Raw genomic sequence first — 14,059 nt, forward strand, 5'->3', positions numbered from 1 at the left:
GAGACAGTTTAGACGCTGCCATCTCAAAACAACAAAACAACAACAAAAAGCTCGATCTGATATCAACCACACACTCCACCTTCTGGCTCTTAATGTGTCTGAGCTTCAGCCCAAACATCAATAGTTATGTCTTTTGTTTTTCCGATACCTTCAGCTGCAAACAGGCATCATCATATAACTTTAAAAAAATCATCAAATACTGAGCTGTGACACGTTTTAGTAATTTCCAGGACACTCACAATGTCTGCATCATCTGCAAACTTAAAGGACACCATGTTTTTATGTTTTCTTGTGCAATAATTTGTATATAAAATGTATAATAATGGAGATAGGGCACTTGATTTGAGCCTGTGGATGTTGTCAGTGGGAGCTGAGAGAGTTCTTTTACTTAAAAAGTCTAAAATACAGCATACTAAGTGGAGATCAGAGGTTTTTTCATGCATGGAAGAATTTTTGGTGCCCCAGTAAGAGGGAATAGCCAACACCAAAGGAAAATCATCAGCGCCAGATGCTAAGAATTAGGAATAAAAATAGTGATTCAACTGTTAAACCAGTCTTGTTAACTGGGGCTTCATTTACTCAAGCATAATAGATATTTTTGTTTATCAAATGGGCAAAAACAGAAAGAAAATGCATATATTTCTGTCAAGTAGTCACCACAGATTCATTGCCTTCACTGTATGCAGACTGATCACGTTTACCGTTGTGTGTATTCATCCCCAAAATGTCCATTCAGAGCCAGAAAACCCTGGATCAAGGCCAGAATTTGTAATTAATTCATCTGCTAATAAATGGGGTTGTATGGTATTAAATGCAGATGAATAATCTATCGATAGCAGCACAGCACATGTGTTACTACATTCCAGATGCTTCAGTGCCACATTTATTAAGGTTACAGTGTTTTCTGGTTCTATAAGCAAAATGGAGACATGGTTCTCTGTTAAACAGGTGTCTATTTAGGCAGTTTAAGTTGCAACCTGATTTTAATTTTGCAGTTTAAGGCTTTACTGAAAACAGATTTTACAAATATTTAGTCATTCTAACTGCAGAGATGAGACAAGGCAACTCTTAATGGCAATTTCATGAGTAATTTGAACCCAAAACTAACTGGTGGGTTTGAAAGACATGCTAGGTTTAAAAAGAAACAAAAATTAAAGTATTTATCAGAAGCAGAAACTGTTAAACAGAATCTATGGATTTCCAACCTTCCAACTACTCATCTGTGACCTGCTGTTCTGTTGGTAAAATTGACAAAATCTAGGTTTTAAATTGTGATATTTCATCAAAATAATTTTATTCTATGAGCCTTATTTAAAAATTATCCAAAAATTAGGCGCCCAGATAGCTCAGCTGGTTGAGCAGGTGACCCATAAACAGGGCCATGATTCCCCGACGCAGCGGCATGTGTTCAATTCCAGCTCACGGCCCTTTGCTGCAGGTCTTCCTCCATGCTTCTCCCATACTTTCCTTTCTGTCTCTAAACTTAATCTGTTAAATAAAGCCAAAAATGAACCATTTTCTCCAACCAGATTCTGTAAAAAAATAAAATAAAATTCTGTGTTCCTCAATGCAACTGTGAAGTCAAGAGTGTTCAGCAGTGGCGTGACAAAAAATTAGAGATTTTTCAGCTGAACTGGGATAAACTGCAGGCTGTATTTATACAGAGCAGATAGGAGACAAGTATTGAAACAAACGAAAAGCAGTAAAATATCTACAGTATGTCGAGTCATGTTTTTTGTTCATTTTGGTAAAATAAATGTTTTAATTAAATTTTTGATTAAAAAAAAAAAAATCAACTTACGGTTTTTCTTTCTTTTAGAAATTATGGCAAATATAACTCTGTCATACGTAACAGAATACATTTTGTTCCCTTAACTTCTAGCAATGTTTCTGCTGTTTCCATAGAGATGCAGGACTTTATACTGCAGTGAAAATGAACCCATAGGGAGTAAATATGTGACAGGAGCCAAAAAAAGGCCCAGAATCTGCTTGAAGTTTAGATGGTTCAGCAAGTCTACTTTAACTTTTTTGTGCAAAATCCTAACTAAATGAATGTATGGAAGTTTAAATAGACGTAAACAAAAAAAATATCCTCTGCATTTGGACTCTAATGGGAATACTCCCACCTGACAGACTATTACAATAGTTGGGCAATAACTTTAATGACCACCTCTATTTAATTTCTCAAGTGTTTAAATATTACTGTTTTGTTGCGTTGCCCTGCAGGATTGTGTTGCAGTAATTTCACCACACCCTCAGATCTCAGCAGTTAACTGGGAGAATAAAAAGTTATCATAAGCTATAAAAAGCGTGAAAGGTAATTTATGACTCGGTGCTGCTCACCTCCTCCAGCCGCCTCCTCTGCTCCTTCTGCTGCTCAATTCGTTTCTGCCTCTCGGCCAGTAGTTGGCGCTTGTACTCCTCCTGCTCGCGGAGCTGCTGCTCCTGCAGGAGCTGCTGGCGGCGCAGAGCCTCTGAACGCTCCTTGTTCTCCTGCTGCAGCCGGATGAAGTCGCGGCGCAAAGTCGACTCGCCGGGCACGTTGACTATGGAGCTGAATGGAGGAAATAATAAGAGGTTATAAAGCTGCTGTGTCAACCTGGAGGAACTCAAAAGATTCAATCAATAAATGCATCTTTGCATCAGTACATCCAGTTCAGGCTTTATTAAGATCTCATATGAGCCATCTGGCATAAGAGCCAGATTTCAGAACTTTAAAAGGGTCTTCGGCGACTGTTTGATAATCTGATAACACTGACAAGAAACACATATGAGGGAGATCAGTGACAGTTCAAACTCAAAATTGAAGGCTTCTTTGTTGGTTTCCTATTATTTTCTCACTGTTTCTGACAAAGCTGCTGACTGTGTTTCTGCAGGTGTGTGTTTTCGTTTCATCGAGGTTTTATATAAGTTAACATTATGTCAATTGACTTGCACAGTTTAGATGCTTTCATTCCTTTTTACACAACACCAAGCCCAATCTGCTATCAATCACACACTTCTCCTTCTGGCCCTTAATGTGTTTGAGCTTCAGTTCTAAAAACAATAATCATGTTGTTTGTTTTGAATAAATCCAGCTGCAAAAAGGTCTCATCACACCGTTGTTAAAAATCATCAATAACAGGGCAGTGACATGTTTCATTATTTCCTAGGACCCTCACAATGTCTGCACCATCTGCAAACCTCAAAGAAAGCCTCTAAAATGTGCAGTAATTTGTATATAAAATATACAATAATGGTGACAGGGTGTTAACAATGGAGCTGTATGCAGGAAACAGAAAGAGGTTAAAGCTGGTGTGTCACCCAGGATAAACTCAAAAGATTCAGTCAGAACGTCTCACACCAAAACGTCACGCTAGTAAATGTAATTTTACAAGTTAGACGGTGTGAGGAAGAATCTTTTGGCTCCTGCACACCGGCCTCATGTAAAAAATGTGTGAAGAGTTCCTTTTGTTTAAGTCTGGAGAAACTAACACATAAGTTGTTTGAAGAAATTGTCATGAAATTTTTCTTAGTGACTTCCTAATTTGAGATAGTGAGAGTTTGTTGTCAATTTGGTAAAAATCATAATGCCGCATTTTTAAGCCTGGGACATAAATACAGTGAGAAAAACACTCAAGTACATATCTACGGTATTTTCTCTTTTTCTAAACTATTTCAATAAAATGCGCATGAATGCATTATTTTATTACCATACACACTTATTTTCACCTCATGAGTCTGACTAATTGTGTGTCATTGGGGGAAACTGTGATCCAGGAGACACCTGTTACAGGAACTGATATAAAAGCTGCTTGGACTACTTTGGCAGGTGTTTAAATGTGTGTCTGTGGACAGATTTTGTCAACACGATAACGTCACAACTTTACAAGCCAGACTCATAAAACTTTACAGGTGTGTAGCTGAGACAAAAATGCAGAATGAGTTTGAAGATGGGTGTGGTCCAACCTATGAGTATTAAAGTAATAATGTAGTAATTAGTACTGAGTAAGCATGAGGCAGGATGTCAACATGTTGACAAGAAGTCATCACTAAGATGTCTTAAGCATCGTTATATGAAAATAAGTGCCTTTATTACCATTGCACAAGTGCAATACTATCATATGGCTCTCCTTTTAAAGTGCAAAAAATGTAAAAAATAATAAAAGTATTGAGTATAAGAATAGCGTGAAGAATGTATCTACAGAGAATAAAACAGTAACAGTGCAAAATGTATACTTACAAGAACAAAATGATATAGTAGAAAAAAAAATTAATGGGAAGTAGATAAAAGTATTCAGGTGCTGCAATTCAAACATAATTATTATGCACATGATTATGTTAACATTGTGGTTTGTCTATCAAAAGATGATTAGTTTCCAGTAGTAGGGGAAGCTACTACATGATGTTTGGCTTGTTTGTAGTGGCATGTGACAAGATGTATATTAGCTCGATAGAAAAACTCTGCACTGAAAACTGCAATACTGTTTAAAATGAAATGTAACACTTTGTTGTTACCTCGGTTCTCCTTCTTGCTCAGATGCTTCTTCCTCCTCTTCTTCGCTACCACTGTATTCATACTCCGTCTCATCTGTGGATATTAAAGGAAAATAATTTAACAGCCATACCTGAAATATTAAACTCAACATAAATCGATAACAGCTTTAATCAATAAATGTTTTGATGGTAATAAATGCTGGATTCTTCTGTTTCTTTTTATAGGATTCGATATAGCATTCGAGTTTTCCTTTCAAACAGACAGATCTCCCTCCTGGACTCACCCTTCTCTCCCCTCTTCTTCTTGGTTCGGTCGATGTGGTCTTTGAGCTGGATGCGGACCTGCCTCTCGTTGGGTTGGTCCCTGATGAAGGGGTGTTTGAGCAGCTGCTCGGTGGGAGGACGCTGGGTGTAGTTCTTCACCAGGCAGCCCTCGATGAAGCTGAAGAACTTCTTCGACCTGGTGGGGCAGGGAAATGTGAGTTACTTTACATATTCAACCACAAGCCGGTTTATGATTATAAGGGATAATTTTGAAAGAGAGGATAATAGTGGAAAATGTGCCTCACCATTTTTTGGACTTGAGTCGAGGAGGGGGGTTTCTAGGAATGAGGAAGAGGGCTCTCATTGGATGCATGTCACACAGAGCTGTAGTAAGGAAAAAAACAACACAGAGAAGAGATCAGTGAGACTAAAAACATGATAAAATCATATATTTTAAACAGATTATTTTGTGCATTTATCATACCTTCCAAATGGAGATGAAAAGGTTAAATGGAAAGTCAATAGTGAGCATCTATTTGCCTGTTTTGTACTTTTCCACATATCTGCCATCATAATGAACTGTAAAAGTTTCAATTTTATTTGCAGAAGTTGTAGAAAAATGCACCTTTTTTATTTTGTGCTGTAAAACACTAGATTTGACTCCAAATTTGAAGAAACCAGTGGCAAAAATACACCAGACAAAGCAGAAGTTGTAATATTATGATTCTACAATATTTATACCAGTTTCTTAAACTTATTATTTCAATTCTTTTATGTTTTATAAGTACTTACGTGGTGCTCCCTCAGCCATCTCTATAGCCGTGATTCCACAAGACCACAGGTCACTCTGGAGAACGGAAGATGAGATTAGTTAAGGCTTGTTTAAGTGAATGTTTCTCTTATTTGTGTGTCTATTGCAATCAAGGAGTAGTGTGAGCAGTGGTTTCTTAAGCTTTCACATTCCTGCAAACCCCCTAAATTGAGGACATGCCAGTTTTTGGAACCACAAACTTGCAGACTACTAAATAAAAGATTTTTTTTTAACCTATTGCACTTTACAGCAAAAATAAGTTTGGTTTTGGGCATTCATAATACAACACGGTTCCAATTGGTCTTAAATTCATTCTGTGACATGTAACCTACTAATAAATGAAAACAGATCCAGCTTCTGTCCTCACCCTGTAGTCGTAGGTGGCATCAGGGTTCTCATCACAGGCGATGACCTCTGGAGCCATCCAATATGGCGTCCCGATGAAAGTGTTCCTCCGACCCACCGTCCGGTCCAGCTGAGCGCTCACACCGAAGTCCACTGAAGAAAACACAAGTAAAACCCATCATTAGTGGTTCTAAACAGCGTCCAGTCATGCGTTCAAGCATTTGGACTCATGTAAGTGATGCAAAGTCCACTTACAGACACTGTACAGGAGAAGCTTAAGGAAAGAATTTGTGTATAGTTTGATTTTCTATCAGTTTTACCTTTTTATGTTACATGTTGCACTATTTACTCTATAAATTCAAAGCAGTGACGTCACTCTCTGCATTATTTTTTATGCAAGCTGTTTTGAAGACACCTATAGAAACACATGCATTTTAAGGGCAATATTTGTATATAATTAGATTTTCCATCAATGTTGCCTTTTTTATGTTCATATTCACAACCTATCTTTACATTTTCAACATTCAGAATGTTGCATTTAGCATGTTTGTGTTTTGTATTTCCATAAATATATTTTTTTGATTAGGATTTGATATTTTTTGTGCTTTGGGGCCCAATAGGTTAATATAGTGTGAAAAAAATAATAGTCAGATCATATAGGTGATGTGCTGGAAAAAAAGATGGGCATGGTAGACATGTTTTTATGTGGTATATAAAGGCAAAATTAAAAGCATTCAAAAACATCCAAATCAGGCCAAGACCTCTAAGGGTTAAAATTAGCTCACAGACAACAATCCAGATCCTGTTTGACAGCAGACAAATTTTGTAAAAGGATTCCAGCATTTCACTTGCTCTATAACCCATGTTAATTACATTTTTACACATTTTCTCTCCCTCCAACGTCACCACACTCAAGTCGCTGTTGACTCTGGACTCTGAGTGTTAAAGGTCAAGTTACTGCTCCCTTGAAAGTCTCTGTTTCGCCTCTTTTAGCTAAATCCTGGAGTGGTTTCATGTCACCACAATGGAGACATTGTGGTTCATAGTGTGTGTCACAGGACAGCAATAAACAAGGTCACAAAGAGTACCTTGGTTACAAATACTAATCTAATTGTAGATAATTAAATACATAAAATTTAGATTGATCAGTGGAAGATTCATACAAATGCTTGGAGAACACAAGAGCTTTTTATTTTCATATTTGGCAAGTTAAAATGTCGGCTGCGACATCCACAACAAAACGTGCTCGTCTATAAATGGGTAAACTGCATGAAAGAGGATCTGTAGCGTGATCAGTTCATAAGATCAGATGAATGTATGTTTTGTTGTGCCTGCAAATGACTGTTAAAACTTTTAGTGCAGCCCTGCAGCTGTGCAGTCATGTGAAACATTAGAATGCAACGCTGAAAATGCAAAAGCTCGAGCTGGCAAACCAGCAGAGTGCTGAGTCAAATCTGATGCTGCAGTCGTCCAAACCTCACTGTTTACAGTCTGAAGCCACAACTCAAAGCAAAATCAAACCAACTCCTACCCAGTTTGACCTCAGCATTTTCAGTCAGCAGCACGTTTTGTCCCTTGATGTCACGATGGATGACGTGATGCGCGTGCAAGTGAGCTAATCCCTGTGGAGAAAAAAAGAAAAAAAAAACAGTATATTATAGGTTTGCTGCTTCACAAAGCTGTTTGGCAACTGGAGGAAAAATAAAAGTAGAAATTGGCAACAGGATCATGAGACAGAAGTGATTTCTGTACGCTTTGTGCCATAATTTAACATTTTGATGTGTATAACAACAAAAATGAATTAGAAGTCGACGGTTTTTGAGGATATCTGTAAAAGTAGTCAGTGGAACAATAATATCTGTACTTCTGGCAGCATGCAAGACAACAATATCTGTGACCGACCCTGAGGATCTCTCTGGAGATGTAGGCGATCCAGTCCTCCTTCAGTGAGTTTCCTTTGGTGTTCTTCACCAGATCTGTGATTGAACCGGCACCACAGAACTCCATCACCAGCTGGAGGAGAGAAGAAGACACATTCAGAGGTCAGAAACAATCACTATCACCTTCACCATCAATAAACTATCACCACATTATTCCTGTAGTGTCACTACCCCAAGCAAGTGACAGAATCATAGAGTTTATTAGCCTGGACTTTGCATTTTCCATTTGTGAGTCTCGGTCTGAATGCAAATGTGCTGGAGCACTTTAAGAGCATCTGGTTAGACGGTAACAGAAGTGAGAGGTCCGTGGAAAAAACATGTTTAATCTGCTGTGATTGAGTCAGAAAGCAACGTGACTGCTGGGAAATGTGGTCTTAATGTCAAAAAGAGAAGAGTTGACAAATGTGAAGTGAGTTTCCTCATCACTGTTTCACACCAACATTTATAGAATTTAATTGGAAAGAAGCAAATACAGCTTAATATGTGACTGACACTGAGCAGTTTGGTTAAAATAATTTCATAATGTCATTAAAATATCTGACTGGTGATTCTGCACATCAGACAAAATTCTTCAAACAGAAACTTCCATGCGTATGTTGTTAATTAATTTGGACATTTGCTTTTTGTATAATATAAATAATATATTACAACAGAATATGATTATAATGTCATTCTACTAAACAATACTGAACTATGTACCAGCTCTAAAATATGCAATGTTATTTTCAAACACTGGGTACTAATGATTATTTTATGACAAACAAATATAGTTTATATTTAACCCTCTGAACTCCAAGCGGTTTCTGGGCATTTTCTGCTCCTGTTACGTTTGTCCTCTCTGTGGGCTCTTATTTAAAATTTATTAATATAAATTCCTGCACCTCTATAGAAAGACAATCAACCATAAATAAAAGTAGAGAGAACTCAAAAATGTAGTGTAAGTTATAATGCCATGAATCATAAAAAAAGGAAAATGAATTGTATTGATTATTTCATAAAAAATGAAAAAACCTGGAATCAACGTACAAAATTTGTTCAAGTCTTTTCAAAGCCACAGGATAAAATTGTGACTCTGCTTACTATAGATATTGTGCCCCAGGGTTTCCTCTACATTCTACTCTACACTCTACACTCTACATTTACATCTACACTCTACATCTACACTCTACAGCGGGCCGCCGCTACTGAAATCCTAGCCGCCGTTCCTCCAAAATTTTTATTTTTTTTTTAAATAGTTGCAAATACACCACCGCCACATGTCTCCACCTTCACAGCAGTCTTGCACTGTGTCAGGTACTAGCGAGTACTAAGGTAAACTACAGATAACTACCTTGCTCAGTATCTACTCTTTTGTGTGTGTGTGTGTGTGTGTGTGTGTGTGTGTGTGTGTGTGTGTGTGTGTGTGTGTGTGTGTGTGTGTGTGTGTGTGTGTGTGTGTGTGTGTGTGTGTGTGTGTGTGTGTGTGTGTGTGTGTGTGGTGGCGGCTAGCGGGGGGGCTCCCCGGAGAGCCTGCCGCCACTGCTGAAAAACATCCTAGAGGAAACACTGGTGCCCCTTACATTTTTATTCTGTTCATGTAATTCGTACTTGTCACCCATCTGCCTTGAGTAAAACACTGCCTGCAGTTCAGCCAAAGCCTCCTGAATTTTTGTCATCTGTTGGTTGGAGCTGTGTCACTGATGACTTCTCGGTTGTGCCGAATAGCACAGAATTTTTTGTTTTTTACAGAATCTGGTTTGAACAAAAGATTTGTTTTTGGCAATATTTTGAATGTAAAATGTAAAGTGACAAAATATCTCAATTTTAAGGTTTAATTTGGCTAATTTTCTAAACAGTGCTGCACATCTCACCTGATATATTCAAGGACGGTTAGAAAGTTAAAAATGTAACTATTCTTCCCGCTTTTACAGTTGTGATTCGAGTAAATTTGGTCATTTTTGTCATTTTTTTTCAAGATTATATTCCTTTCACACCAGCTGGTGGGTTTTGGGGTTCAGAGGGTTAAAGAGGATACAAAAATATGAACAAGCAATTCTGAGATTGCAATTGCCAGCTAGTAATCATGATATCAGGAGGACACGCTACCCTCTGATATGACTTTAACACAAGCAGCTCCTCCCCTAATTTGCATTATTTTTTAATGATCTCTAAGCTGGTGGTGGTTTGTTTCCTACATGTTGACACTTTACAAACACACTAAGAGGTCTTCTCCAGCAGACTGAAGTGGAACATGAAAATAAAAATGACACAAACACAAAGCAGCCAGCATGAAGCTGTAACAGTGAAGGCTGTAAAAAACGGGCTGTGGAAGCAGCTGTAAAAACAAACAGAGGCTGAGCTGAGCAGTGAGAGTCGTCCTGTCGAGGAACAGCAGAGCTGCAGCCTCATAAAACCAACTAATCCTGCCTTTAACAAACGAGCTGCTGTAAATCTCTGCTGCTGCTGCTGCTGCTGCTGCTATTCTCCACCTCCTAGTTTCTTTCTCTGCCTCTGTCGTTAGTTTCATTTGTTTTATTCATTTCCTCTGCACCGTCTTGTTTCTCCTTTCTTTGATTTTTTGTATGATTGTATAATATTGCTCTCTGCTTTATTACCTCTATAATGTGAGGATCTGTACAGGCAGTAATGTTCAGGGAAACTTTGCATTGTTTGTGAGACAGACGGGGTGTGCAAATACTTTAACTCTGTATAAACCCAATATAGCAACAACAACCCTGCATGTGGACTAGAACTGATATGAATGATCAATTAGTTGTCAAACAGTAAATTAATTATCAATTGTGTTGAAGATTTTGAATAATTTTGCTCACAAAAAAGCCTAAATTTCTCTGATTACAATTCATGAATTTGAATATTTTCTGACTGTATTGTCAAGCATATTAAATTCAAGATTTGAGCTTCTGAAATTTTAATATTTTCCTGTTTCTTTCCCCTCTCTGACAGCAACCTGAATATCTTTGGGCTGTGGAATAAGATATAAAATAAGACATCTGAGGATGTCAACTTGAGTTGTAGGCAAAACAACACTAACATTCTTCTCCATTTTCCTGACAATTTTTACCCAAACAACTAATCAATTATCAGATTAACACAACACAACACATTAGCAATGGAAATAGATGTTAATTGTATGTGTAATATCTTTCTTGTCTGTCATCACTACTGACAAAGCCAAGCTGCTTTTTAAAAAACCCCATTACATGTTTCGTGTGTCGTAGTGAAACATCTAAGAATGAATTGTTTTTTCCACACAACAAATCTTTTTCTTTTAGCAATATAAATATCCACGCATCTATTTTGACAGAATTAACTAATAAATGTAAATTCAAATGAACAAAACTTGCAGCTCTAATTAGAGGGAAGATGGTTTTGTTGATGATTTAAAACTTCATTACAAATGGAACAGTCCCAACTGTATTGTAAAATCAGCCCTACTTTGTTCCGTTGCTCATTGCTCAATTTCTCTACAAATGTTCTCATTTAACATTTTTTTCATCTTATGTTTAGTTTAATTCACTGTATTTCCTCAAATAGTGGAACCAAAACCTTTTATTTCCCTTTGGAAAGGTGCAGATTTGTATTAAAGACAGGCCTTTACCACTAATTCAATTCTGTTTGATATGTATATTTTGCCATATTTTAGTTCAAAACTTTGGGTTTTGATCTGCCACCATTTGCTGTGTTAAAGTTACTGCATTACACTGTTAATATAAATGCAACACTTTCTATAACGGTGTAAAATTAAAAGCCCTTTTGCATTTCAGTGGACAAAAACTTTCTTAATAGGACTTTTATTGTGGGAAAATTAGAGGCCCATCATTAGAAACAACAGCTGGACAGGATTAAAAGATGAATTATAAATATTTAGATGAGTCATCCAGAACTAAGATGTGATTATATTGGTAACCTTTTCGACCAAAGTGATAGAAATGTAGAATGCTCTTAACTGGCCTGCATAAAAACACCAGGAGTGCTAACTAAAGAATGACTTATATTCAGTTTCAACCTACTTTAACTTCCTGCCATGACATTTTCTTATTATTAAGGGATTGTTTAACTCACCCAGAGTTGGTCATCGTGTCCTGGTGGACTTTTCTTGATGAAGGCTCCGTAGTAAGTCGCTATGTTTCTGTGGTGGGAGTATTTCTTCAGCATGTTGATTTCCAGCTTAATTTCCTCCTCTTCATCCTGAGAGAGAGAGAAAAAGGAAGGCCCATCATTGTGGAGTTAACACACTGTTATTGCCTGTGAGACAACTGGGAAGCAATTATATGAACTAATGATGTAGATCAAAACAAACAATATGAGTCCATTTTCTTCTTCAGGTTGGTTAAGCTGAAGGCTCTCAGGAAAGACAGGAAAATTTGAACTAAGTCACTCTGACAGGTGAAAAAAAACTGCTAATATAGAGTTTCATGATCAGAGGCAGCAGAATTCCAACATATATTCACCTTTGGTCACTTTTTTAGCTGTTTATTAATGACATTCATCTCTCGTCCAAGCCTTGTAAGTGCTTGTAAACCTCGATAAAAAGCCACTCTTGTCCACAAGATTTAGGAAATATGCGGCCATATGATTTTACTGTGTTTTTAATAAACCCTATTGCTGTAAAATCTTACTGTGCATTATTTACAACTCTCAGCTGAGCAGTAGACCTGTATGAATTATTACATAACCTCCTGATCATAATTATTTGAGATGACCACAATCATTTTGCATATAACAGTTTCCATTAATGGCTGGATGAAGCTATTTATGCCTCCTTCTGCTGCTATAGTTTAATGGAACCAACTGTACATTTAAAAGTTCCGTATTATACGCAATTTTAACAAGTTTATCCACATTTAACAGAATGTAGATTTCAAGTTTAAGCTCACATTGCCCCACAGATTGTTCATCATGCTATTCCTGTACATTTCTGGTTTTATAATGATTCCAAACATCTTGTTTCCGTGTCTGCAGCTGTAAATCTCACTGAGCTGCTGCTGCCCACATCTGTATCAGGAAAAGGCGCTCAGGTACACCTTTTCTGCATCTATTCTAGTAACAGACAGGAGCACAGAGGCTTTTTATCCTGTTTTGACATCGCAACAGGCTGTAAACCCGAGCAGTTTATCCAGAGACACATTTTCTAATCTATGTAGAAAAGAAAGAACAAGTGGATGGTCTTTTTTCACATTTTGTGGGTCTCTTAGACACACTGGGGAAAATTATGTTCAAAACATTGAAAGCCTGTCTGTTTTTCTTTCATAGTAAGGTCCCTTTTTCATTTTGATAAGAATCTACTGACGTTAACACAATGGTTGCACAGCTGTTTACACATTTTGGTTTTAAGCCAAAATGGTGCTGTTCATATGCACAAATACCACTAATCTGAAACTAACAGAGGTATAAAAGAAAACCCAAAAAGACAACAAAATCATTCATTGCAATTATTTGTGAGACTATTAACCCTCCAAAGCCCAAAGCCCACCAGTAGTGGTCCTTGAACTAAGCATGTGGAGCTTTCTTTTGTTTTCATTGAGAAAAACATCCAAATCTAAGTTAAAAACTGAGATATCTCATCAAAATCACTCTCTTCTTATAGTATACAGTGTGTCTTACCTAAAAATTGTTTACAGTAACCAGATTCTTTTCTTTCTCTGCCACAGCTGAGAAACTACGACTGACTCAGCTCTAAAGTCATGTCACAAAAACTCAGGGACTCTCTGGCTGCACTGCAGCCAGTGTTTATACAGGTAGATAAGTATGGAAACAACTACCATCCAGAGAAATTCAACTTTACTGTTTCTTTTGATTTATGGCATTATAAAGAAAATAAAATTATATTTGCTATACTTCAAAAAAAGATTTTTGTGTTCTCTCTCCTTCTAGTGATGGTTGTGTTGTTGTCATAGAGGTATAGGACTTTATGTTGCAGAAAAAAAATGACAGTGAAGAAAAAATGTGACACCAGAAAGTGGTGCAGAGGGTTAATCATCAACTAAAAGATCACGATCATCACAGTTTTACTGAGGAGTCAAATTGCCAAATATCTTCCAGTTCCAAACAAAAGAACAATGTGAAGATGGTACTTTGAGTTCCTGGAAATTGCTATGACAGTTTTTACATAGATTAAGCAAAACTTAACAAATCTATCAACCTACAGAACTGTACTGAACCCTTTAAAGCATCACTTTTTGTTGTTTTACTACAAACAGCAAAACAAAGTCAGTATTTACTG

At 37.2% G+C, this 14,059-nt stretch overlaps 1 protein-coding gene across 12 annotated transcripts in view; it reads right to left on the reverse strand.

The window, feature by feature from the left end:
• LOC111564115 (mitogen-activated protein kinase kinase kinase kinase 4-like) overlaps positions 1–14,059 on the reverse strand; it is a 127,980-nt gene that overhangs the window by 39,024 nt on the left and 74,897 nt on the right. For all 12 annotated transcript variants that reach the window (XM_055015025.1, XM_055015027.1, XM_035945327.2 and 9 more), the window contains exons 4-12: positions 11,899–12,024; positions 7,799–7,909; positions 7,428–7,518; positions 5,919–6,049; positions 5,533–5,587; positions 5,046–5,124; positions 4,761–4,936; positions 4,498–4,570; positions 2,344–2,554 (exon numbers count right to left, since the gene is read on the reverse strand). In XM_055015025.1, coding sequence (XP_054871000.1) covers positions 2,344–2,554; positions 4,498–4,570; positions 4,761–4,936; positions 5,046–5,124; positions 5,533–5,587; positions 5,919–6,049; positions 7,428–7,518; positions 7,799–7,909; positions 11,899–12,024 — 1,053 coding nt within the window. The remainder of the gene's footprint in view (positions 1–2,343; positions 2,555–4,497; positions 4,571–4,760; positions 4,937–5,045; positions 5,125–5,532; positions 5,588–5,918; positions 6,050–7,427; positions 7,519–7,798; positions 7,910–11,898; positions 12,025–14,059) is intronic.

This window comes from Amphiprion ocellaris, chromosome 11 (genome assembly GCF_022539595.1).
Source record: "Amphiprion ocellaris isolate individual 3 ecotype Okinawa chromosome 11, ASM2253959v1, whole genome shotgun sequence".
Taxonomy (NCBI): Eukaryota; Metazoa; Chordata; class Actinopteri; family Pomacentridae; genus Amphiprion; species Amphiprion ocellaris.